At 44.1% G+C, this 25,929-nt stretch overlaps 1 protein-coding gene across 3 annotated transcripts in view; it reads left to right on the forward strand.

The window, feature by feature from the left end:
- Sbf2 (SET binding factor 2) overlaps window positions 1–25,332 on the forward strand; it is a 365,757-nt gene extending 340,425 nt beyond the window's left edge. For 2 of the 3 annotated variants that reach the window (XM_052201159.1, XM_052201176.1), the window contains exons 30-40: window positions 126–302; window positions 3,491–3,592; window positions 4,420–4,605; window positions 12,489–12,615; window positions 16,060–16,187; window positions 17,810–18,043; window positions 18,940–19,044; window positions 20,184–20,377; window positions 20,878–20,965; window positions 23,055–23,186; window positions 23,870–25,332. In XM_052201159.1, the coding sequence (XP_052057119.1) occupies window positions 126–302; window positions 3,491–3,592; window positions 4,420–4,605; window positions 12,489–12,615; window positions 16,060–16,187; window positions 17,810–18,043; window positions 18,940–19,044; window positions 20,184–20,377; window positions 20,878–20,965; window positions 23,055–23,186; window positions 23,870–23,968 (1,572 nt within the window). In that variant the 3' untranslated portion in view covers window positions 23,969–25,332. The remainder of the gene's footprint in view (window positions 1–125; window positions 303–3,490; window positions 3,593–4,419; window positions 4,606–12,488; window positions 12,616–16,059; window positions 16,188–17,809; window positions 18,044–18,939; window positions 19,045–20,183; window positions 20,378–20,877; window positions 20,966–23,054; window positions 23,187–23,869) is intronic. The other variant, XM_052201166.1, reaches the window with a different exon arrangement.
- Window positions 25,333–25,929: the final 597 nt, after the last annotated feature.

Below are 25,929 nucleotides of genomic sequence, written 5' to 3' on the forward strand. Positions count from 1 at the left end.
TCCACTGCAGCTTTTACAGCTCTTAGGCATCAAATGAGTGTCGAGTATTAAGCATTTCCCTGGGAAAAGTTTTATTCTTTTATCTGAACACACTATCTGCTTAATCTCTGTATCTTCATATTCAGAGCTCAAAGGTAGAGTTTGCTTTCAACTGTGAGTTTGTTCCTGTTGAGTTCCACGAAATCCGACAAGTAAAAGCCAGTTTTAAGAAGCTGATGAGAGCTTGTATCCCAAGTACCATCCCTACAGACTCGGAAGTGACCTTCCTGAAGGCCCTGGGAGATTCTGAGTGGTTCCCACAGGTAACATCAGGGGGAAATTGCTGTGTAACTCCAAGAACACTCCAAAGTGAATACCACACCTGGAAAACCTGTTTTCTTCCCTCTCTTCCTCATTCTCCTTTGTCATGTGACCTCTGTAAAGGCCTCTCAGTTCTAAGAAACTAGAGCCTATGTGTAAGGAGGGAAATTCTTGATCACTTGGGGTTTTCTCTGTGTAATAGAACGTGGCATGTCATGTAGAAACTTTTTTGATGCTCAAGAAAGTCAGTCATGTGTTTTCATAGATCTGCTGTGCTGTAGTCGTGTCCACAAGGATCCGGGACAGAAGGTGATCTCTGTTTCACTGCCCACGCCTTTCCCTGACTCTCACGACTCTCACCTCCTGCTCTTTTCTCACTTCTGCCTTTTCTATGTCTCTAGATTTTAGATTCACCCACATACTAGCCATCAAATACTAGATACTTCAAACCTACCTCAGGTCTCAGAAAACTAGATTTTCATCATCATTTAGCCAAATCACCCTGAAGATATTTTCTAATTAAACTTTTATTGAGATATTAAATGAAATGTGGTTTGCCAACATGCATATGCCTACATTTCTTCCAAACCACAGAAAGAAAGATATTTATTACTTGCACATTGTAGACAGTAATGCCAGTTCTCTAACAAAGACCAATTAGAAACTCTGTGTTTTCCACTTAATAACATTATTACTTTTCCATTTCAAGGAAATTGTAGATGGCCATTTTATTTGTATATTATCTCAGTTAATACCTTGGGTTTTTATTTATTAGCACTTATTCTACCTACTATGCCATTCATATGTAAACACTGTATATTTTTATCCTATTCCCACTTTGTACACTCATTGTTCCTCCTTTGCTGATTCCCTCCCTCTTCCCTTCTGTGAGTCCCCTTCTATTGTCATGGCTGTGCTTTTGCCTTTGCTAGTCCAGTGCATTTCATTAGGGTTGCATGGTAAGGGCTCTGGGAACCTTACTAAAGACTACTCTGCTGAAGAAAATGTCCCTTCCTCCCCGGGCACCCATTAATCACCAACAGCTCTTCAGTGACAGTGGGACCTCATGAGATCTTCCTCCCTCTGGGATAGTATGTTGATAGGTCCAGTCATGTGCAAATCTTATGTAGGTAAGCACAGCTGCTGTGAATTCACAAGTACAACAGTCATGTCTTTTCCAGAAGACAGGAATCCATATCATTCTGTCTCTTCCTTCAGGATCTTACATTCTTTCTGTCTCCACTTCCATGATGTTCCCAGTTCCTTGGGGGTATGATACAGATGTTCCATTTAGGGCTGAACATTCCATAGCCAATTATTCTCGTCACTTTTGCCAATTAAGTTCCTAGAGTTAACACTGCCAACTACAAAAAGAAACTTCCTGACCAAAGCTGATGGCAGCACTAAACTGTAGGCATGAGCATGATTATTTAGAAGGCAGTCTGGCAGATGTATCATGGGTACTTAGAAAAACAACAGTAGTAGCCCTCCCACTAGGCCCTAGGACCTTCCCAGCCATGGGCATCTGCCCATGGGCCAGCCATGAATTCCCTTCTATGGAGCAGGCCTCAAATCCAGTCAGGGGCAGTTGGTTACCACTCTAATGGAATTGCCACTATTGTACAGAGGGGCATGTCTAGTTGATAGTGATACACAACTGACCAAGACTGTAAAGGATAACACTTCCCAACCTGCATGACACTTTCAAGTAGTATGAGTGCTAGCCAGGAGCAAAGCAGTTCCCAGCTCAGGCCTGCTTGATTTCTCAGTGTTCTATAACCAGAGAAGTTAATGTCTTCAGGAGCAGGATCCGACACTTTTAAATATATCTGCCTGGACTGGGGAAATAACTTAGTAGTTTAAAGCATGTCCATTCTTGCAGAGGACCCTGACACCCCCTTTGCATGATTTACAGATGCCCATGAATCCAACTCCAAGAGATCTGACACCTTTGTCCTCCACAGATCTGCATGCATGTGACAGACACACATGCAGAACATAAATGTATTTACAAATAATAAAATACTCTTTTGCAAATAAAGAATTATAAAGATGGCAGTTAAGAATACTCACAACTCTTACAGAGGCCCCACATGGTCTTACAGTATTTGTGAGACTTTTAATGCTATCAGAAGTAAACTATCCAGTGTATTAAAATATGTAGGTCTGAATCATTCAGAACACAAAAGAAGGTTGTAAGGATACCATTGTCAAGCTGTTCCTTGAAAATAGGAATGTTTGGGGAAGATAGAAATCATTAATAATACATAGGAGCTTCCTTTAGTCAGTGGTCATAGCTCATAATGCAGAAGGAACAAAATAATAAAGAAGCAACAGTATGGAGCTGGAGAGAGAACCCAATGGCTAAAGTCACTGGTTGTTCTTTCAGAGGACCTGAGTTCAAATCCCAGCACCCACATGACAGCTAAAAACCATCTATAATTCCAGTTCCAACGATTCCAACAGCCTCCTCTGGCCTCCATGGACACCAGGCACACAGACATAAAAATACCCACACACATAAAATAAAATTAAATAATTAAAAACAAAGATGTGATCAGTAGCCTCACTGGCCACGGCTTGCTCTTAGGGCTAACTGAAACACGAGAACCAGAACTCTGACCCTGGCTTCATGACTTCAGTCATTATCGCCATCTATCAGTTATTTGAAAAGCAGTTAGGGAAATTGTTATCCCTGTGGTGCCCATGAAGTAAATTCATTGATGCTAAGAAATTAGAAATATATTTCCATATTGGTCTTATATCTCCATTCCCCTGAAAAATGTAAGCCAGAAACTACTGTTTTACCTTGGGAATTGTGATATTTGTAAGATTTTAAAATACTTTGAAAAAACAGCAAGTAGTGTTACAGCAGACACTGTAAGTCTAAAGTTATTTGGGGAAGTCAATAAATAGAGGCACTTATGCACAGACCTAAGACCTGAATTTAGCCCAACCCTGCAAGACAACAAGAACTGGCTCCCAAAAAATGTCCTTTGACACATGCCACAGCTTAGAACACACATGCCTGCACTTACACACATACACTCATAAAATAAATAAGTGAATGAATAAGTCTCACTCCCATTTCATATTATGCAAAATTTAATAAGTCTAAAAAGTAAAATTCCCAAATTAAAAAAAAAAAAAGTTAAAGTGCTTGCTCTAATTGTAGCCTTTTCTCTCTCAGCTTCACAGGATAATGCAGCTGGCTGTGGTTGTGTCAGAAGTACTTGAGAGTGGGTCTTCAGTTTGGGTGTGTTTAGAAGAAGGCTGGGACATCACTACACAAGTAAAGTGTTCCACATTGTTTTCTCTTTTTTTTGTTGGTTTTTTTGTTTTGTTTTGTTTTGTTTTGTTTCTGAGACAGGATTTCTCTGTATAGCCCTTGCTGTCCTGGAACCCACTCTGTAGACCAGGCTGGCCTCGAACTCAGAAATCCACCTGCCTCTGCCTCCCAAGCGCAGGGATTAAAAGTGCACCGCCGCCACTGCCCAGCTATATTTATATTTCAATGTAGTGTTTACCTTTGGGGCTGTTTTATTTAATGACTAATGTGTTTGTAGACAGAGAAAGACCCCCTGCTCACCAGCCCCTGGGAAGCATCCAACAGCACTGCCCTTTCATAGATCTGGGTCAGTTGTTAGACCTTCCTCTTGTTCAGGTGCAACCTACAGGTTTGCAGCTAGAGCCCCTGACCAACAGGGTGAAACATGGGCCTCCCTTCCTGGCTTTCCCCATCCTTTCTCTAGCTTTCTCTAAGCTGGCGTTTACTCCAGAGTGAAAAAGAAAAGTTGTGTTAATGTTAATAACATTAACTCATTAACCTACCCCTGCCAAAGAGGTCTGAACTGATTGCCTAATATCATAATCCGCAAACTAGCCAGTTAAGTATTAAAAGCTTAATTCTTTGAAAGAGTGCATGTAGCAAAAGTGAATTTGGGGTTTTGTTTTTACTGAAAAGTTTTTAAAACATATTTGATTGGCCATCCTGAAGCAGCTGGTCAACATATTTGGCTGTCAGGTAACATTGCTTGTGAATTAGCTATCATCAAAAGGAAGTGAACAGGACCATGTTAGGTCTGAAATTAATGAAGTGTCCTTCTGCTCTTACCCTAGGTGACATCCCTGGTACAGCTACTCAGTGATCCCTTCTACAGGACAATTGAAGGCTTCCGGATGCTGGTGGAAAAGGAGTGGCTCTCTTTCGGTCATAAGTTCAGCCAGCGCAGCAGCTTGGCCCTTCACTCTCAGGGCAGTGGCTTTGCTCCCATCTTCTTGCAGTTCTTAGACTGTGTGCATCAGGTAAGTAAATGCAGCGAGTTTAGAGTGATTTGGCATGAAGAAAACCTGCTGCCACACCTCAGTCGTAGGGCATGCTGAGAATGGAGAGGAAATCTGCCCAGTTTCTGAAAATAGGAGTACTGAGCTGGCTGTTGAGTCAGCCCCCAAGGAAAGACATGAGCACTCTGAATGACCATCTCCAGGGAAGGGAAGCACGCATGGGCACAGCCCCCAAAGTATGGACTAGACAGCAAAGGTCTCTGTGTATGACATGCCCTGAGATGGCACATATGGTCTTCCCAGGCTGGGTGGGCTACTACATGCATGGGCACACGCCTTAGAGCTTTGAGAACAAATAGGGCCAGCCAGGCTGATGGGATTGGAGCAGGGCTTAGGTCAGTAAAGTAACCAAACTACAGCTGATGAAGAGGCTGTCCTGTGTGTGACCCATCAGATGCAGCGAGGGATGGTGAGCACGTAGGCCCCGGCTCGCCCGGTAGCTCCCTTGCTAAAGCCCTGCTCAGGATTAGAATGAAGAGCAGGTGCCATGAAGGCAAAGCTGTCCTGAAGAGTGGGCGGCACCCACTGCAGCCGCCCTGTGCCGTCCGCATTACCTCCTGGGAGAGTCACAAGCGCAGGGAGTTTCTGCATGCTTTCTGGGAGGAAAGGTGGAGAGGTTTCAGAATTGAAAGGAGGCCTCTGAAGAGGCCAAATCAGCATATGATTATATTTTGTTGTTTTTGTTTTTATTCTATTAATCATTTGCTTTTTAAAATAAGAAATTTATTGAACTATCATTTATATACAGATCTCAAATTTAAATGTAAAATTTTATAGGATATTCTCAGAGTTGCAAAACTATTACCGCAGTTTTACACAGTTTTAACACCCAGCAGACACTTAGTAGCCATTAGCAGTGACTTACCATCCCCCTGCCTGCCCTGCTGCACACATGGGGCTGTGTCTGTGATATCTCTCTTCTCTCTTTGGAAAAAAGCCCTGTACCATGGTCTTAGCCCACCTGCCAAGCAACACATGAGCCAGTTGTAACAGGAGAGAGCTTACACTTTGAAACTCTTTGCAAGAAATAGCATGTGTTTTCTTTGGCAAATAGATGAGAGAAATATTTGGGGACAGTTGTGCCTACCTGAGACCAGGAGAGAAAAGCAAATCTCTTAGCTCTTGTGTCGGTAGCCTATAGGAACATCATTGAACCCCACATACAATATTCCTTTCTTAGAACTCAGGTCTTCTGTTTTACTATTGGCAGTGAGGTGTGAGGGTGCAGTCTGTAGGAGGTAACATGCACTCTCTGAGTTCCTTAAGCAAAAGTAATCTTTGTGGTTTGAGTAAAAATTACCCCCATAGGCTCATAGGGAGTGGCACTATTAGGAGGTATGGCCTTGTTGGAGGAGGTTGGTTTTGTCAGATATTCAAGCCAGGTGTAGTGTGACATTCATTTCCTGATGCCTGCCAATCTGGATGTAGAACTCTCAACTCCTTCTCCATGAGCACCATGTCTGCCTGTGTTCCGCAATGCTTCCCACCATGACAATAATGAGCTAAACCTCTTAACACTGTAAGCCATCCCCAATTAAATATTTTCCTTTATAAGAGTTGCCATGGTTTTTGTGTCTCTTCACAGCAATAAAACTCTAAGACAATCAGTTTAACATAAACTACAATGAAGTTTAAGTTATATGCTTACTAGCTTTTGGATAAATTAAAATAAATTGTAAAATTTCAAAATATGTCTACTAAATCAACCTGGCATAAAAGTTTAACTTTTTGAGATAGGGTTTCTTCTCTGCGTAGTCCTGTCTGTCCTGGAACTCACTCTGTAGACCAGGTCACCATCGAGCCCATAGATATCCTCCTGCCTCTGCCTCTGCCTCTGCCTCTGCCTCTGCCTCTGCCTCTGCCTCTGCCTCTGCCTCTGCCCCTGCCCCTGCCCCTGCCCCTGCCCCTGCCCCTGCCCCTGCCCCTGCCCCTGCCCCAGTGCATCATTACCTCCTAGCCAAGGTCAACTTTTAATGAAAACTCAGCTGTTCACAGGTAAGAGCTTCATGACCAATACAATGTGGCTGCCAGGGTCTACAGACTGGGCTGCTGTATCAGTCCTAGCTGTGTCAAGCTAAAAAAAAAAAAAACTGTAAGTGATTTTTTTTTAATTTGTCTGAACCTGCCTTTGACACAATACGTCATATGTACTCATCTGAGTGTAGACAAGCCATGACAAAGGTCACCTGTGGCCTTAACTGTGATACTTAGAGACTTGACTGCAATAGGTATCAACTTGGATGAAGCAGATTCTTTTATCTCACAGAGAGATTGTTTATAATTTTGAAAACAGAGGAATCTAAGTAGTCTGTAGTTAACAAACAGTGCTTCTGACTCCTGCTGACTTAATTATACAGTAGTGTTTCATCATCTCTTTCAAGTGAATGCTCCTGACTTTTACCAAATAATTTTAATTAATTCTATCTTTAGATTTTTGGGTACACAAAACAGAGCAGACCCAACAACACTACAAAAATAAGTTCAATATTTCACAGCGGTAAGCAAAACATTCTCTGGATAGAATGTGCTCCATGGTCATTCTAGAATTTATAATAAATACAAAACGCAATTCATGGACATGTTCCAAGATATGTCTATTAGTATTAACAAAGTTACAAAGAAAACAGATGAAGCACCATTCTTAAATTAGAAATTCCTCATCATATAAAAAGCTGTTGTTTATGCCAGTATACCCAGGTGTCAGATGAAAAGTAATACTACATCACTGTTTCATAATAGCAACATCTGCAGATTTTGTTACTTGTAATAGTAATTAGCCTAACCAAAATGATATTATGACAGGATGCTTCCTTTCTTTGAAATAATTGAGCCAAATCTTTCAAAAGGAAAATATATCCAAAACATAAAAATGAAATTTTTACCTAAGTTTATTTTTAAAACACAATACCAGGGCCAACAAAATGGCTAAAAGTGTTTCCCACCAAGCCTGAGAACCTTGGGTATAGTCCCAAGAACCCATATGGTAAGTGAGCACCCACACACAAACACTAGCATAAGTACAACTGTTTTATGGGAGCCCAACAGAGATAAGCACTCAGAAAACAGTTTGTAGCCAATTCAAAGTCTTTATTCCTACCTACTTGGACTACACTCAGTCATTCAGAACCTCAGCATAGCCCCAAACACTTAGAGCAAGGAGTTTTTATAAGGCAAAAACCACATCCTAGTATCTCATTCAGCAGCTGCAGGGGATATTTTATGCAAGCAAGCAATTTAGCAGAAGCTAAGATAACTAGTTAGCTGGAGAGATCGGTTTGCTCAAGCAGGAAGTTTAACAGAAGCTAAATTAAGTTAGCTGGAGCATCTTGACCTCAGATTCCTAGAATAAAGTTGGGTAATTTTCCACGGGGTTCTCCATCAAGGAGATCAGATTCTAATTAAACCTTAAATGGCCTCATCAAGAATACAAGATGAGGCCTGGAGAGATGGCTCAGTAGTTAAAAGCACTGACTGCTCTTCCAGAGGTCCTGAGTTCAATTCCAAGCAACTTCATGGTGGCTCACAGCCATCTGCAAGTGGGGTCTGATGCCTTCTTCTGGAGGTGTGTCTGGAGAGCAATGGTGAATACATACAATAAGTAAATAAATCTTTAAAAAAAAAAAAAAAAACAAGATAAAGGAACTCCTGCAATGTCCTGCCCTGTCACACCTGCACAAACTAAACAGATAACTGTTTTTTTAAAAAATAAATAAATAAAACTATAGTACCAAAGGGGAAAATATGTATTTTCATTACGTCTCACTTTAAGAACCTAACCATGCTGACTGTGCCTTCAGAGTCCATTCACGTTGTAAATTGGCTCATGTGAAGGGCTATCACAATACAAAAAAACAGTTAGTTCTTCCTGAACCTTTGTGTTGTCACAAGTTATTGTCAGCTACTTACTGGCGCTTAGTGTATCTTAGCCATACCCACAGGTCTCACATAGTGCCTCTGCACATAGAACTCGAGTTTGATATCTGTTAACACCTGAGAGCAGAGTCCAGGTTTGCTGCAGCTTATTCCCAAGGTGCTGATATTTTCTATGATTTGAGTTGTAGATTTTTATGGGTCTTTTAAAGTTTTACAAAGAACTTAATGGTACATGGACAAAAATATGACTATAAATTCCTATTTCTCTAAATTCCATTTCAGGTTCAATTCTCACTTATAAGTGAAGCTGGCAGGTTCTAATCCAGATAGAAAGTAAAACTCAAATGCCTGATGTTCAGTCCTTTACCTCTGTACTTTGAATCTTTAGCAATATAAATACAAAATTACAGTTTAAAGAGAATTCAGATGATACTTCAGGGAAACCTACAATGAAGTAGAATTAGTTTCCTGACTGGCATGCTTATCATTCCAAACATGACACAATACAGGGTGAAATTGTTTGATGTAGACGTGACTTGATGCCCTGAAAATATTGCAATCAATAATAAAAAAAAATTGATGAATCTCAAAGATGCTTTTCAAGATCAATAAAAATTGATGAACCCCTAGCTATGCTGATTACAGGGCAAAGAAGGGGAGATTAATTGATTGTCCATATTAGAAATGAACATCATGATAGTTTATAGCAGTAAATAACCACCAGTGCATATCTTTGACTCTGTCATTTCATTCTCAGCAGTTTACCAGAGAGATGAAAGCTTCAGTCCACATACACACTTGCAACATAGGACTTTTCATAACTTCTTTACATACAGTAGCCAAAAACATGGAAAAGTTCCATATCTTTCAACAGGCGAATGAGTAAGTTGTGGAGTATTGATACAGTGGAATACTATCTGTAATAAGAGAATGACAGATAGCTAAGTAGCATGGATCAATGTCAGATAATTGTGCTTAGTGGCATAAGGCAGGCAGATTCCATCCATATAAATAAGTGAAATAAGACACAGTCTCTCCTTAGAAAGCTCTGAGCCCTGCGCCTTTATTTGTAGTAACAAGGAGCAAGTCAGTAATCTTGGGGAGTTTTCAAAGTTCTATTCTTCAGCATATTAAATATCACAATAGTTAGGAAAGACTTCACACAGGTGTGTGTGTGTGTGTGTGTGTGTGTGTGTGTGTGTGTGTGTGTGACACAGGTAGGTTCTAAAGAGAATAGTCACTGAGAGAAGTGTTAAAGTGTCCCTCAAGCATTTTTGTGGAGTGCTTTTCTAATAGAGACCTGAACCTTTCTTCCTCTGGAAATGGTGACTTGGCATGGCCCATGATTACTGAATGTTTGTTCTCATGTTTGCTGGTGTAGTTTGTCCTTGTAGGCTGCTTCATTTGAACATACCGCAGCTTCTGCCTCCCCAAGACGCTCAGTTGGCAGGAAGCCAAGGTTCATCAGCTCATCCTCTTCACTGTCTGGCTACACAACCCTGTCAATCACCGGCTCTCAGAGTGTGCACTAATTCCATCCAGAATCTTGAACTAGAAAACTTTGTGTGATATTAGAGGACAGGTCAGGGAGGAAGCCTGAAGTCTGAATGCTGCTTAAGAAAGGAACCAGAAGAGCTGGGTGCAGAGGCGTAGCTCTATGGTACAGTTCCTGCCCTGTGCACAGGGCCCTGCATTCAATTGCCAGCACCACACCACCAGAAAGGAAACAATGGCCAAGCATGGTGGTCACACCTTCAATCTCACAGTCGAGAGCCAGAGGCAGGTGGACCTATGAGGTTGACACTACCTGCTCTACATAGTAACTGGGACAACCAGAACTACAAAGTGAGGCCTTGTCTACTCAACCAAAAGTGGGTGGGGTGGGGGCAAGCATTTGAATGAGAATTACTGATATTACAACATAATCTACAGGCACCTAACAAAGCAAGAGGGGTCATATTTTATTTATTTTCCATTACAGAAATGAGGAAAGTATTACTAAATCTAATATCTTTTTTTTTTCTTAAAACAAGGTCTCAGACTGGAGAGAGGGCTCAGTGGTTAAGAGCACATAGTGCTCTTCCTGAGGACCTGAGTTCTACTCCCAGAACCCATATCAGGTGGTTTCCTACTAGCCTGTAACTAGCTCCAGGGGGTCACACCTCTGACCTCCATGGGCACTTGCATTCCTGTGTAATACCCACCCCCACACACAGACATATAATTAAAATCAGAGAATTTTTTTTAAGATGGGGTCTCACTATGTAGCCCTGGCTAGCCAGGAACTTCCAAATGATCCACCTGCCTCCACCTCCCAAGTACTGGGATTAAAGGTATGAACCACCAGACCAGGCCAGAGGAACTTATTTTAATATACAGTGATAATGCTATAAAATAATGTTTCCTGACTTCAGTTTTATTTAATTATAACTTTAAACTGCCCAGCTATTCTTACTCTTTCTAATTAATTGTTTTTATACTGTAATCATAGGAAACCCATAGGGTCAATTTCCTATATTTTCATTAATTAGAAAATTCATACTACAGATGATTACAGTTCTAAAAGGCTACACTCACCAGTATTCAGAACATGTCAAAAAAAAGAGGTGCCATTTTTGTACAGGCCCACTAGATATACTTCAGATGCTTTTATTTAGCATTACTTAATAAGGTAAACATTTAGTTCAATCAAAAAAATCACTAAGAAAGTGTTCTGTGTGTGTGTGTGTGTGTGAGAGAGAGAGAGAGAGAGAGAGAGAGAGAGAGAGAGAGAGAGAGAGAGAGAGAGAGAGAAGAGAGAAGAGAGAAGAGAGAATATCACAGAAAACTGGATGTCTAACCAGATGATAAACTTTTCAATTTTTTTTTTATGGGTTTTTTTTTTTTTTTGTTTTTTTTTTTTTTTTTTTTGGTGGTGTTGTTGTTGTTTTTGGTTTTTGGTTTTTGGTTTTGGTTTTGGTTTTTTCAAGACAGGGTTTCTCTGTGTAGCCCTGGAACTCAGAGTGATCTGTAGACTAAGCTGGCCTTGAACTCAGAAATCCGCCTGCCTCTGCCTCCCAAGTGCTGGGATTAAAGGCATGCTCTACCACCGCCCGGCCAAATGTTTATTTTTAATAGGTGTTTTTGATAGCTTCATACATGAACACTACATCTACATCACCCTCACCCCTCCAACTCCTACCTTATATTTCTTCCCAGACTCACGATCTCTTAATTATTGTTACACATATAAACCTGTGTGTGTGTATGCATACATGTGTATGTATAGCTTATTGTAGTCCTTTAATTTTGTTTATATATAGCATGTCAAGGAATGACACCTTGGGCTCCGACCACCTCTGGAGGAGCTCATCCCTGGAGGAGTTTGAGTCTCCCTCTCTGAGCAGCCACTGCCCGCCTGTAGCTCTCATCGGGGGTCCCACTGTGTGGAGTGCCCATCTGCGGCAGCTTGTCAGCTGGTGGTGTCAGTGGTCTTGTTCAGGCAGCCATACTCACAGTTCACTGATCTAGAGGACACTATGTAACATAAAGCTTCCAGACCTCTGCCTCATACAGTCTCATGAGTCCATTTGTTTGTGTTTTCACACTGTTTGCCACACAACATAAGCCACACGCTATGTTAATTTATATTTGTCATTTTTTGGCACATTATGTTATGAATGGACCTAAACAACACATTATTCAAATTTGTGCCTAAAAGGTTCTATTGAGTGGTGTTGCTGACCCCAACCCTCATTACATGTAAATGGAGCGCAATAAGGCCTGTCTTGTAGTGTTGTAGAAATTATTTAAGAAGCCCTAGTCTAGTGTAGAGACTCAAAACACCTGCCCCTTCTCATCTCTGCAGTGGTGGAGTTTCAAGCTTTGTCAGATGATGGCCAAAGGTCTCCTGCATATTTCAGCTGAGCATCCCGTGGCGTGCTTTAACTCTTCTGTTGGATTCCCACTCTTTCTTTTTTTGTATATTTCAGGTTCACAACCAGTATCCAACTGAGTTTGAATTCAATCTCTATTACCTAAAGTTCTTGGCTTTCCATTATGTGTCTAATCGCTTTAAAACATTTCTCCTGGATTCAGACTATGAAAGACTAGAACATGGTATGTATTTATATGGCCCTGTACTGTCTTTTTTGTTAGTTTTGCATGTTTTTAGTGAAAAGTTCAACAACGTAAACTGATCCCAGGCACTTGAGTGTAGAGTGATCAGAGTTGTTGCCCAGTTCCAGGGAGATGTGCTCTCCTAGCCGGCAGCTACAGCAAGTACTCATTCTTGTCCTACCTTTATAAAGTTGAATATGCTCACTATTACAACTACCATTGTGTTGGAGACATGTTTAATTCGTAGTATTCCCATTCTTGCCTGCTCTGAAAGAATGGACCTGTCCATGGTGGCAGCTTGGGTAGCAGTTCGTGCAAAAGGCTCCACACCAAACAGACACTAAGGAAAATTCTAGCATCACTGGGCCTCGTCCTCCACATCTGTGAGGCGGGGACAGTGTAAGGTACAGTAGGGCCCTAGTGGCCGCAGGAGAAGCAGCGAGCAGCATATTTGCTTTCGTGTCATAAGCATGGAGGAATTGCAGACAACACTGTCATTATGGTTTCTAATAGCTATGTTTGTTAAAAAGTATATTCTGAAAATCTATTAAAGCATTTCCTGGAGGGTTGTTGTTAGGGAAAGAGGGAAATATGCATGACAATTTTTGTTAACACATGAAGAAGGGAGGGAGGGGGGAAGAGAGAGGGAGAGAGAGGGACTGCAGTCAGCCCTTGTCTAGTATGCCCAAAGCTCTGCGTCCTCTCCCTTACGTACATCATGTAAAGCAAACGTAGTGCTACATGCCTGTGAGTCTAGAACTCACTCAGGAGATGGGTAATTAAAGTAAAACAAAGTTGGTATTCTCTGTACATCATATGAAACAGTGTTTAGAAAGAGGACCTTTCATAATTAAAGCTTTACCAGTGAGCTCTGTTTAAAAGCTTAAGTCAAGAAGTCCTTCTTCAAGGGCATGTTGTTAAAATTGTCTATAATATTTCGCTTTGGGTAAAGGAAATAACACTGGCCAGACCATCCACCCTAGGCCTTTGTCACACACTGTATCACAGTCAGAAACAGGCTCTTAAGCAGCATGTCGTGGGGAAGGAGGTAGCAGGGATGGTGACAGCTCTGGATCTGGCCTTCAGCCAGCCTGGGTGTGACAGGCTGTCAGTGTTATCACTAAAAGGTGTATCATGTGCATGGATGGCTGTCAGTGAAACACTAAGCTAGTCAGAAAATTGCCTTCACCCCATGCAGATGTGGCCAGAGACCAAGATGCCTACTGTGCCAAATGAAGTGTCTAGTTACAGAAAGACCAGAATCCGGTACAACTGTTCTCTGACTTGACTAGGATTAACTGGGGACATCCAGGCAGCACCTCCAGCCAGTTGAATCAGAATGGGAGAGTGGGGCCTGGGCAGCCAGAGCTTCTTAAAGCTTCTAAGTGATTCCGCCATGTTGACAAGGCCGCGTGCTCCACTGACCCAGTAAGGATAGCATCAAAACTAAGATAGAAAGTGATGCAGTGGCTAAGCAGCTTCATCCCTCAGCCCCCGTCAGCCTGGGAAATGGCCACGGCCCTGCCCTGTCTGTGTCCTAAAAAAGATTAAACAGAAGATGAAAGGAACCAGATTAAGGGAATGTTTTGCCAAACATGTTGACAGGTTGCTATGATTATTTGAAAGTGAAATTCTTTTCAGGCCCAGCAATGGTGGCAACACATCTTTAATATCAGCACTCAGGAGGCAGAGGCAGGGAGATCTCAGTGAATTTCCAGGCCAGACTTGTCTACAAAGTGAGTTCTGTAACAGCCAACACTATACACAGAGAAACCTTGTCTGGGGGGGGGGGGAGGGGGAGAGAAAGGAAGGAAGGAAGGAAGAATGGATGGATGATTGCCATCCTGTGTCTCACGTGTTTTTTATAAACCACCTAACCTATTTAGAATCTAGAATGCCATTACCAAAGGGTTCTCTATCCAAACTGGCTTATAAGCCAGGCCAGTCTGGGTCACCTCGTTGGAGTCTGTCCTTGCTCGGTAGACATACCCGTTATGTAGCCTGCTCAAACTAATGTCAGTTACCAAGAGCTGTGAGAACCATCCTCCTCTACCTGCCAAGGTCAACAAGTAGCGACTAGGACTCTCACCACCACTGTTGTCCTTCATTAGACCTAACGCAAGGTTTCATCAGAGAAGCCTCATCACCCTGTCTCTGTCAGGAAAGAATAGTGTATTACTGCTTTGGAATTGGACCTTGATAGGGCTTGAACATAGTGTCTGGTAGTGCAAACAGTTTTTAAAGTGTTCCCTACATTGGTATATTACTCTGAGACAGTCATCTGGATACTGTAAAACAAAAAGAGTCCATTATCTTATGGTTCCAGTCACCAGGCAGCACCAAGATGAAGAGAGGAGTGTGTCCTGAGAAACAGGTGTCTCTTGCACCTTCTGCCTTTGTCCTATCTAAACCCTGTCTCAGAGCCTTCAGGGTGCTGCTTCCCGTAGTAAAGCCGTGATGTGCCTTTAACAGTTCAGCTTTAAATTCTTAAATGACTTACCTCCGAGGCACATCACATCCCCATAGATTATAATACAATTGCTCTGAAGGAAAACATGGGCATTGAGATTTTTTAATTTTGGTATTTCTAATGCAATCAAGGTTGAGAACCACTGAGCAGGACTCTGCAGTTAAGAGGGAAGGACAACACAGAAAGGAGACAGTCAGCAGTCTTGGGGCCTACAGTACAGGGATTTTGTATAGCCTAGGGCCTGAGGCAGTCTCTTGTGGTAAAAAGTTAATTTGTCACTGTATCATTTCCTGCAAAGCAAAGTAGTACTGCCTTTCCAGGATTGTTCTTGCCTCATCCTGGCATGTATATACCCTTCCCTCCCCATTTAAATAAAGGATGCTCAGCCAGGCTTGGCAGCACACACCCCCACACCCCTACATAGACCCACCCCCCACCCCAGCCCGCACTCAGGAGCAGAGGCAAGCTGATATCACAAGTTAGAGAGCAACTTCCACGACAGCCAGGGCTACAGAAAGACCATGGGGAGGGGGTGAGATTAAGTTTATTTAGTTAGTCACTTGAGGCACAACACACTGTCTACCATCCAGAATCTCTGTGACTATCATTTGTACCAAAAATAAACTTTTAATCAAGAATATGCTTTAAATAAACAAGTTTTCTTAATGCATAAAATTATGTTTTCAACTGCGCTTCCTCAGTCCATTTTCTATTAAGAAATGTGTAGCCTGTGTGCTGGCTCAGCTGGCTCTACATTCAGAAGCAGGCATGAGTGGGAGGCCCCGCTATCCTGGGCTTCCTCCAGGTTTGGCTAGCTTGTCCCTGGTTTTTGTAGCTTTTAGGATTTTTGCACATTTGCTGCTACTCTCAAGAATGTAAGAAATAATTTCACTTTCTTTTCTTCTCCATGTTTTATACTTTTAGGGAAAAAAACTTATTTTTTCCATTTTGATCGATTTTTTTTTAATTTACAGGAACGTTGTTTGATGATAAAGGTGACAAGCATGGCAAGAAGGGGGTTTGTATCTGGGAATGTATTGACAAGATGCACAAGCGGAGCCCCATTTTCTTCAATTACTTATACACACCAGTGGAAACAGAGGTAGAGCTAAGAGATCATTTGTCTTTTCTAAATGTTCTATATCAAAGTTTCCCTTCATTTTAATATATGTAAGCATTTGAGTGGGTTTTATCCCAAAGGTATTAAAAGTCTGAGGCAGCATAAGTTTGGGTTGTAACACAATTGGGAGACTATTCGCTGAATACTTGATGAGAGTCTCGGAACCAGCCCTCAGAGCTTAGAAGGGATAATGTCAACACACTCAAAGCAAAGCACTCTACCTGTGTGGGATTAAAGGTGTGCCACCACTCCAGGCGATAGCTGAAATTAGGAAGGGCACTGACATTTGGACCCCAACCCAGGAGATGGTATGTCTAAGGGTCAGCAAGACTTAGTCATATATGCATCTATATGACCTAGTCCCAAACCTGCTAGGTTTGACTGCCTAAAGCTGGCTCTGGTATCTCAGATCCCTGGAAAACGGCAAGTATTCGTGATAGTTGAACCATCTCTCCAGCCCATAATTTCATCTTTTACTTATCCGTGAGGCTCAGTGCCACTTAAGTGATAGGAGCAGGAGGAATCACATGTTTAAAGAGAAGTGCCAGCCTCTTCTACATTGTGAGTTCTAGGCCAGCCTGAGCTGCTTAGCAAAACTTTGTCTCAAAAACATCAATTTTTGTCCCAAAAATTATTACTGAATGGGAACAGTTTTATACAATACATAAAATACTTGGGATCTAGGCAGGTGTGCTAAGGAGAACTTCAGTGCTTAGGGGATGCAGAGGTCCCTGCCCTAGCCCAAGCATTTAGAATTCTATCTTGCCTTTCTCCAGTGGAACCTTCAACAAGAAACCAAATGCTCATTTTTAAGTGATGTCTTAGTTTGGATATCATTACTATGAAGAGACACCATGACCAAGACAACTCTTAAAAAGAAAAACAGTTAATTGGGGCTGGCTTACAGTTTCAGAGGTTCAGTCCATTAGCAGCATGGCAGCATGCAGGCTGGAGAAGGCACTGAGAGTTCTACGTCTTGATCCAAAGGCAGCCAGAAGGAGGCTGTCTTCCCCAGGCCCCAGGAAGGGTCTCCTCCTTACTGGACAGAACTTGAGCATAGACCTCAAAGCCCACCCTCACAGTGACTCACTTCCTCCAACCAAGGACACACCTCCTAATACTGCCAGGTGGCTTCTCCTCATCCAATCCATGCTCTGGTACCTCCACATTGCTGGCCTAAACCCAAGCCACTCAGCAGGCTACTTCCCAAGTCAGCACGCCTTGCCAGTGCAGAGTGCCAAAGCCCAAAGGAGCCAAGTAGCTGCTTGGCAAAGGCTGAACAGAGGTTAGCTTTGTGGTCCAGGGTGTACACAAATGTCCATGCAAGGCCAGGACAGGAGGAGAAGGGTAAGCTGAGGGGCCCGCCTTCCCCTGTGCTGCTACTTCCTATGAGTGACACAAGAACCTTTTATTTGAACCTGACCTTCCAAATCATTAGGAGGGTACATTTATTGAGGAAGGAAGGTTTCAACATGTTTTATTTGATGATTTATCAAATGTGTAAGTTTTAAATATTTTAGATGAATTTATGAACTTGCCTAGTAGTGAGTACCAAGTACTTCAGGGTTGAGATGAAATTACATCTTGGCATTTTCTTTACACAGGCCCTGAAGCCTAATGTCAACATCTCCAGCCTAAAGAAGTGGGATTACTACACAGAAGAGACCCTGTCTGCAGGTCCTTCCTATGACTGGATGACGCTGACCCCCAAGCATTTTCCCTACGAGGAGTCAGATGTAGCCGGAGGAGCTGGGTCCCAGAGTGGGAGGAAGACAGTGTGGCCGTGCTATGATGACGTGACCTGCAGCCAGCCAGATGCCCTCACGAGGCTTTTCAGTGTGAGTCAGCCCTGGGAAGACATACCTACAGGTGCTTTGAGCTCCAGGACGGCAGTATAGACTAATGCACATACTTACAGCTGTAATGGCTCCTTAACTCTGGGCTGCATCATAGATAGCATTCTGAACCTGAAGAATCCAGCCTTGATCCCATGCTGCAGTGGACACCACACTTAAACTCTTGGCAAAGGCACCCATGAAAGTGACTACAAGGAAGCAGCTGAGAAAACAGCCATGTTCCTTGGTTGCCGTGGCTACTTGAGTTAGCTCTGGGCAATAGCTTTTGAGGACGCTTTCCTTCCCTTGGGTAGAAATACGGAGAAATAGCTGATGGCCTGGTGGAGCACATTATGCACGGCACATTCTGGAGCGGAGCCGTCCTGGCAGTAGCCACCCAGGAACAGCTTTGTGTCCTGATGTGGGTCAGACAGCTCCCGAAGAGCCCTCTCTATTCTCAAGCCAGGAAGAACACGCTGCAGTGATGGCTGTCTCAGAGACCTGTCAGAGGAAAATCATTTTCATGAGAACCTCTTAGTTCATTCTTTGCACATCTGGTTTGAGTCTCCAAAGTTGAGGGGCTCCTCTCTCTCAAAAACTTGTAACTGCCCAGTCATTAGGATGGGATGTAGGCCCACACTTGGCCTTTCCCTTTGGTCATCAGATTTCCTACAGGCTGTCTAAGAGTGAAGGTGTTTGAGACACATACTACATTTCTTACTATTTAAGTCAATCTATTCAAAAAATCCTCCTGAGTCCTAATAAATCATGAAACCCAGCTACACTCTAGCCACACTGCTCACCTGTGCCTGGTACAGAGGAAACCTGTGCCTCTGGGTACATCCTGACCCTCTGTGAAATACTGCTCTGTCAAAACTATCTTTTTTATTTCTTTGCAGGAAATTGAAAAATTGGAGCATAAATTGAATCAAACGCCTGAGAGATGGCAGCAGCTATGGGAAAAGGTCACCGTGGACCTCAGGGAAGAGCCAAGAACAGACCGTGTAAGCTTGCAAAGGACCCTGAGCTTGGGAGGGTGCTAGGTCAGATGGAGCCTACAACCCACAAGCCAGCCATGCTTGTGGCCAGAGAAAATGGTGGAAAGAGGGGTCATGTCCTGGGGGGTCCAGGGCAGAACGTTCCAGACGACCAAATGCTTCCTGAATGTCTCATTCCCCACAGTGACATAATGCACATGTTTCAGGCATTGAGTCCAGAGGAAATTACTGGGTTCTCTCTCTCAGTGCCACTGTGGTCTCTGTTGACCTACCACAAGGGACAGGGAATGCCAAACCCAAGGCTGCTCCAGAGAAGCAAGCGAAGAAGAAGAAGAATTCTAAGACGGCAGCTTCTGCTGCTTTCTGTTTCCTGCACTTCCTTTTCTGTTTGCTTTCAGTTTCTTATATCCTGTTTCCTATTTCTGCTATTAGAAATGTTTATCAAATACATATGTCTAAGGTACTGAGCCCTGTGTAGTCCACAGTGAGTACAGTTTGTACCTCACACATTAGGAAGGCGGCAGAGACTTCTCACGGTTACTAACTGGCAGGGCCACCACTCAAACCCACCGCAAACTGACTCCCAACCAACACAGGAAAGTGAGACTCAGGAGCGTTATGAAGAGCTTGTCTGTGGGGAGAGAGTTAGTCAAGCGAGCTCACTGAGAAGACAGCCCTTGGTCAGGGCCTGGGCCGCGCCCACCTGACCTTCAGCCTCGCCTCCCATCACTACTCAGGGACTCTTGCTGCTTGGGCATAAAGCACCATCAGCCAGAAATAATATACTGTCTCTAGATTTTTTTATTATGAAAGTAAGAGTATACAGATATATAAACTAGAAATGAGATCCTTACTGTATGTGATATTTTAAAACCTACCTTGTTGGCACACGTGCCGTGCATTTGCATCATGTTGGTAGCAGTCTGTAACTCCACTGTAAAGGAACAACAGTTGTGGGGTTGGTTGGTTGGTTGGTTGATTTCTACTTTCCATACCAAAACAAACAAGCACAGTTTAATGCCTTTCTACACGTGTTGGCTCACTAGTGAGTGTTTACCCTGAGATCATTTTTATGAATAACATTATCAGGCCAGTCTCTTAAAGCCACTGGGAAACTTTCCTAGCTTCTATTCTGTCTTTTTCAGCCCCTAAGACACTCGCCGGGGTCCCCAGGAATTGCATCTACCAACATGCCTTCCTATCAGAAGAGGCCGGCACTGCACCCGCTGCACCGCAGCCCGGGCGAAGATCAAAGTACCACCAGCGCCCCATCCAATGGTGTCGAGCACAGGGCGGCCACACTGTACAGCCAGTACACATCCAAGAATGACGAGAACAGGTGACAGAGTTGGAACCCCATGGTGTTTGCCTAAGCAAGCCCTGTGCAGAACAGCCTTTGCAGACTCAAAATAGATTTGCTTTGGTCCTTGGGTTTTCTTAAATGCTTCATTTAGATGGTTCTGCGGGGACCAGTATTTGAGAGAATATGAATCAGGAAATACTTTTTCAGTAGTCTACATCACACCTCCTACTTGTCTTGGCTGAAAGAAAAGAATTTACTCACATAAACTAGGGATTCCAAGCGCATGCTAGTGTCCGTCAAGGAATCTTCAGACTTCTCTTTCCAGCTCCGGTTTCCCTCAGTAGTGCAGCACTCCTAGCAAAGCAGAAAGCATGGAATCCAACCCAGGGCACCTTGACCCGGCACAGAGTCAGCCTCTCCCAAAGGGCCAGGCCTGACCCCAAGGAGAGCTCTGACAAACAGAAGCCTGACAAGCACAAGACAGCGTTGTTTGATAATAAGGTCAGAATAAACTGTTTTGTTGTTTTTTCTTCTAGATCCTTTGAAGGAACATTATACAAAAGAGGAGCGTTGCTGAAGGGCTGGAAACCCCGCTGGTTTGTTTTAGATATAACAAAACACCAGGTAAGACCTGAAGACCCCTCTGTGTCTGGGCTCGGGCCCCTGCTTGTGTCTTTCTCATACACACCCTGCTCACCCAGGCCTCACCTGTGCAGGTGGTGGCTCTTCCTAGGCCCCAAATGCCCCTGAGCCCTGGTAGTAATCTTTGGAAGGAAGTGTTAAAGGACACTCTACTTAGAGCACAGCTAAGGCAGGACATTTGAGCCCAGTGTGCTCAGAGCACTGGAATGCTGATACACAACTGTCTCATCTTAACGTACAGGGCTGGGGGCAAACAGGAGCTTTAACCTGGTGCATGAGTGCAGGAGCTCGTGTCCGCCCCTCCCTTCTAGGGTACAGCTGTCCTTCATCCTTGCTGCAGAAAACATCCATTTATGACTGCATTTACTCAACAGTTATTATACTCCACCCCATCGCACTGGTTATTAAGCAAGGGTCTGCTGTTCTTAAAAGATGGGAGCACTGGGAGGGAATGTGCCCACCCAGCCCTGGGATACAGCAGACTAGGCTAACCCTTCCTTAAGACATTTCTGCCTTGCTTTAACTCTTGCCCTAACTACAGGTTAGACATCCCATCATGCGCTCTGCTCCTGCACTCCATCTGACCCATAGCACCTTCATTACAAGAGCAGTGACGCCTCTGCCTCAGGCTGACTTGTTTGTGGTCAGAATGTAGTGTCAGGAAGGACCTCAGCTGTGGGACCCCTTCCAGGTCAAGGCTGGTCTGGGGCCACCTTTTCCTCTGATTCAAATGTGTTCTTGGTTTTTTGTCTGTTGACCCATATAAAGACTGTTGAGATGTTTTCAAAATACAAATGAAGCCCTTTTTAGAGCTGCATATAAAATAGCAGTGTCCCCTGGAATCACAAAACCTTCACTGTGCAGAAAGGTTCCATTGAACCACTAAATATAACATAGGAAAAATCATGATTTTACTGTAATTTAAAATTATATCAAATTATACTTGCATTCTTACCAATCTTCTGGATATTTTATCGTGGAAAGTGACCGGTTTTTCCATTTAGTCCTGCTGACACCGTGCCTGGGGGGGGCGGGGGCGAGCCCAAGCCCCAGTGATGGAAATGCCAGTCGCAGCGCTGTCATGTACGTTGGAATCCCAGCTGGGCCAGGAAGGCTCTGACCAGCAAGCTTTTAAAATACTTCATCATTTCTTATTCCAAAGTAATACACGGTTATCGTGCCAAACTTACACGTCTCCAAGAGCTGGCAGCTGGGAGCTGTTGGTGATGTCCTCGGCGCCATTTTAGACAGCTTTCTTCTCCTTCCAACTGCTGTTGCTTTAAAAGCCTTCCTTGTCCTTGTCCATCCCAGTGCCATGCTGTCACTTAGAGCCAGTGCTCAGTGCTGAGCTGATAAACACTGCTCTGCTGAGGAGACTCCGCATTTCCTGCCCAGTGCAAAGCAGAGGTGGGGGAGGGGCTGCACAGCTCTCACCCTTCACCTAAGTCATCCTCCTCCTCCTCATCCTTCACCTGAGTCCTCCTCATCCTCATCCTTCATCTAAGTCCTCATCCCTCACCTGAGTCCTCCTCCTCCGTTCTTTCCAGGAAGGTTTCTAACAGCATATGGGTCCCCTGCACCTTGCTGGCTGTTGTCAGCACCATGGTATTCCTCAGTCAGAGTAAACACTGGACTCTGTCATTTCCTTTGCTGGGCCAGGCTCTCTGTAGCTCACCGGTGGTTCTTCTGTGACTTGCTGTTGAGATCCTTTGACCTTTTTCAACTAGATTAAAATCATCATCGAGGAATTCCTTTTTGTTGTTTGTTTGTTTGTTTGTTTGTTTGTTTGTTTTTTGAGACAGGGTTTCTCTGTGTAACAGCCCTGGCTGTCCTGGAACTCACTTTGAGGACCAGGCTGACCTTGAACTCACAGAGATCCACTGTCTCTGCCTCCCAGCTGCTGGGATTAAAGGTATGTGCAAGAGGCAGCCAGCATTGTTAGCATTAGGATTCTCCCATGCAGAGTCAGCACCCACAAGCAAGCACGGTGCAGAGGAATGTGATCAGATACAGTCTGGAAATCCATGTCATTTCCCCTTCCTGTGTCCTATGTGTCTCTTTTTGGTTCTAGCTGCGATACTACGATTCGGGAGAAGACACAAGCTGCAAAGGCCACATTGATCTGGCTGAGGTGGAAATGGTTATCCCTGCGGGCCCCAGCATGGGAGCCCCAAAGTATACAAGTGACAAGGCTTTCTTTGATGTAAGTTCCTCTTTCCTGTTCTGCATGTCTCGCCATGACCTCCAAACATTATAGGGCCCCCGAGGAGTTGGTAGTCACTCAAAAGGGGGTGTTTAATTAAGGCTGTGGGTGAGTGGCAGATGAGTCCCGAGGACTTTCCTTTCACACTGCTCAGCACTCTCCCCTCCTCTGCCTCTGCTACAGCACTGGCACTGCCCATAGTCACTGGAGTGGGAAAGGCACAGGCAGGTACAGTGCTCAAGAGAGTGGGAAAGGTCGGACACACAGAGAGCCAACACCGTCCCGGGGTTGCCGTTGATAAAGGAGATGGCGATGGGGTCCCAGGGCCAGCTGGTGCCCCTGGCCTCTCTTACACAGCAGCAAAGCAAGAAGACTGTGCCAAAGCTCTCAGGGGAACTGTGCCACCCCTTTTGTCAAGTAGAGCCATAACAGAAACCCAGAGCCAAGGAGCAGCACTGTAGCCTATCACTCCTACTTTAGGAAACTATCTTCATTGTAAGGACTAGTTAGTCAGGGACTAGGAAGTCATCTGTTTGCATGGCCCTTAAAATACCCCAAGACCTACTCATGATGTTAGAACGGGCAGTTATATCTGTCCAGGATGAGATTAGTTTGCCATTCACCCAAAGCCAAAAACAGTCCTGCTTCATTCATACCTGCCCTTCTGTCATTTGGTTCTGTAGCTCAGGACCAGCAAGCGAGTGTATAACTTCTGTGCCCAGGATGGGCAGAGTGCCCAGCAATGGATGGACAGGATCCAGAGCTGCATCTCCGATGCCTGATGCCCGTGACTGAAGCCCAAGAAGCAGAGGTAGAGGAACTAAGTCATCTGCCTGCAGGGCGATGGCCCAGGTCATCCCAGGGCCTGAGGTTCTGCTTGCCCTGTCCCTTCTTGAAGCAGTTGCCATGTCACACAGGTCTGGGTAGGAGCCCTGGCCCTCTCCCTGCAGCATTCCCACAGGATGTAAGTGGCTGGGGGTCAGAGGCTTCTCAGACCTGCTGCTGTCATCTCCTAGGCAAGGCGGCTCCCACCTGAGCCCCGAGTCAAGACTTCTTTTGTTCTCCAAAGCCATAACTTCCTTTGAGAACTTTGACAACAAATCCAAACCTTCACAGGTCACTGTCTCTCCACATAGGTCTCCCATCAGACGCCTCCTTTACTGCCTGACCCTTGAGATGCGTGCTTCCCTGGTGCTGCGAAAGGTGCTTTCATGGTCCCTGCCCAGGGCTTCACAGCAGGCGACATCACTGCTCAGTGCAGGCAAAGAGGGGGTTAACTGTGGCACAGAGGGACCTGGGCCAGTGCAGGAAACCACCAGTCTCAGGACACAGCGCCTGGTCCTGTGTTCTTCCGTTCCTGACAGCCTTCTGTAAAGTTAAAAGCCGGAGCAGAGCGTGCGACTCCACGGAACACTAGCACTAAACTAACCAAGGAGTTTTGGGACAAACTGAGGCCAGCTGCTGCCAGCTCACATGGGACACAGCCAGCTAACCAGACAGCACTGCTTGTGAGAAGAACTGCTCTGAAGGCCTCCCAGCTACGATAACCTTGCTTTCTTAAGCCTAAAACTCAAGGATGCTTTTTTGCATCCTTGCAAACTGGTGGCTTGATCAGTGGCTTTATTTTGAAATGTTAATATGTTAAATACCAAACTAATATTTCAAAATATGTATATATGATTTCTATATCCTGATTTTTCAGATAGCTTGCTTATAATTTAATATAAAAATAACTAAACCGATTCATAAGATTTTAGTAATAAAAAGTTGTTTCCTTTTTAAAGAATAAAAACTACTTTGTAGATTAAAAAAATCAAATTTTCAAATTAAAAATTATCAACACACTAGAAAATAGAACTGTATTAATATATAAGAAATTGGGAAATAAAAATGAAGGAGTTTTTTATCATATTCATTTTATAAATTTGCCACCTGTGAAATGGTTTTTGCACATTATTTGTATTTTCTTTGTATATGAAATCATTTTTTGTACTTTGTAAACTCTGGAGCCCAGAGCTGGAGTCAGCTCTTGGAAGCTGTGCCCACTGCTGCTTTTGTAACTGGATTCTTTTAACTTCCATGAAGGCATTGCGTGCCGTCTGGTCACTAACCACCCAAAATTAAATTTATTTCTTAAGAAAAAGAACCTCTTGCATGCTGTGAAGTCAGGTTCACTCTGCATTGTGCAGTACTCAGGAGCAGCATGGGGCCAAAGTAGCTCAGAGATTGATGGACTGCAGCCTGAGCCTCCTGTCCCAGACAGCACTGCGGCATTAGGGAAAGTCTCAGGCGTCCTCTCTGCTTCCCTAGTAAGCTGTGCCTGGTGCCAAGCTCCTGCCTCTCCTGGGCCACGGTTTCCTCTGGTGTGTGACAGATTATATTGATTTCAGGCAGAAGGCACTGAAGTCTTGCTGGGTCACAGACTTTCCTGGGTGAGGAGTTGGTTTCTACAGGGGACATTTTGTCCAATCGTCTTTGGAGTTTACTTCACACAGCTGAAAGGAATGCTGGTCCTTATGCCAACCAGGAGCTTTAGCCAGGGGTCACAGGCCTCCGCAGTGGCCAGCCTAGGACCTGCACAGTGCCATACTGTGTCCCTGTCGTTCAGTTAGGAGGGAGACTGGAATCAGAGCTGAGCAAATCCTGTCACAGCGTTGAGTCACCGCTCTCCACAGCCGCAGTCAGAGCTAGGGGAAGGGGGGGGAGAGAGCCAAGGCTGTCCTGGTCCTGCTGTGGCTCTGGG

Source organism: Apodemus sylvaticus, chromosome 1 (assembly GCF_947179515.1).
Source record: "Apodemus sylvaticus chromosome 1, mApoSyl1.1, whole genome shotgun sequence".
Classification (NCBI taxonomy): domain Eukaryota; kingdom Metazoa; phylum Chordata; class Mammalia; order Rodentia; family Muridae; genus Apodemus; species Apodemus sylvaticus.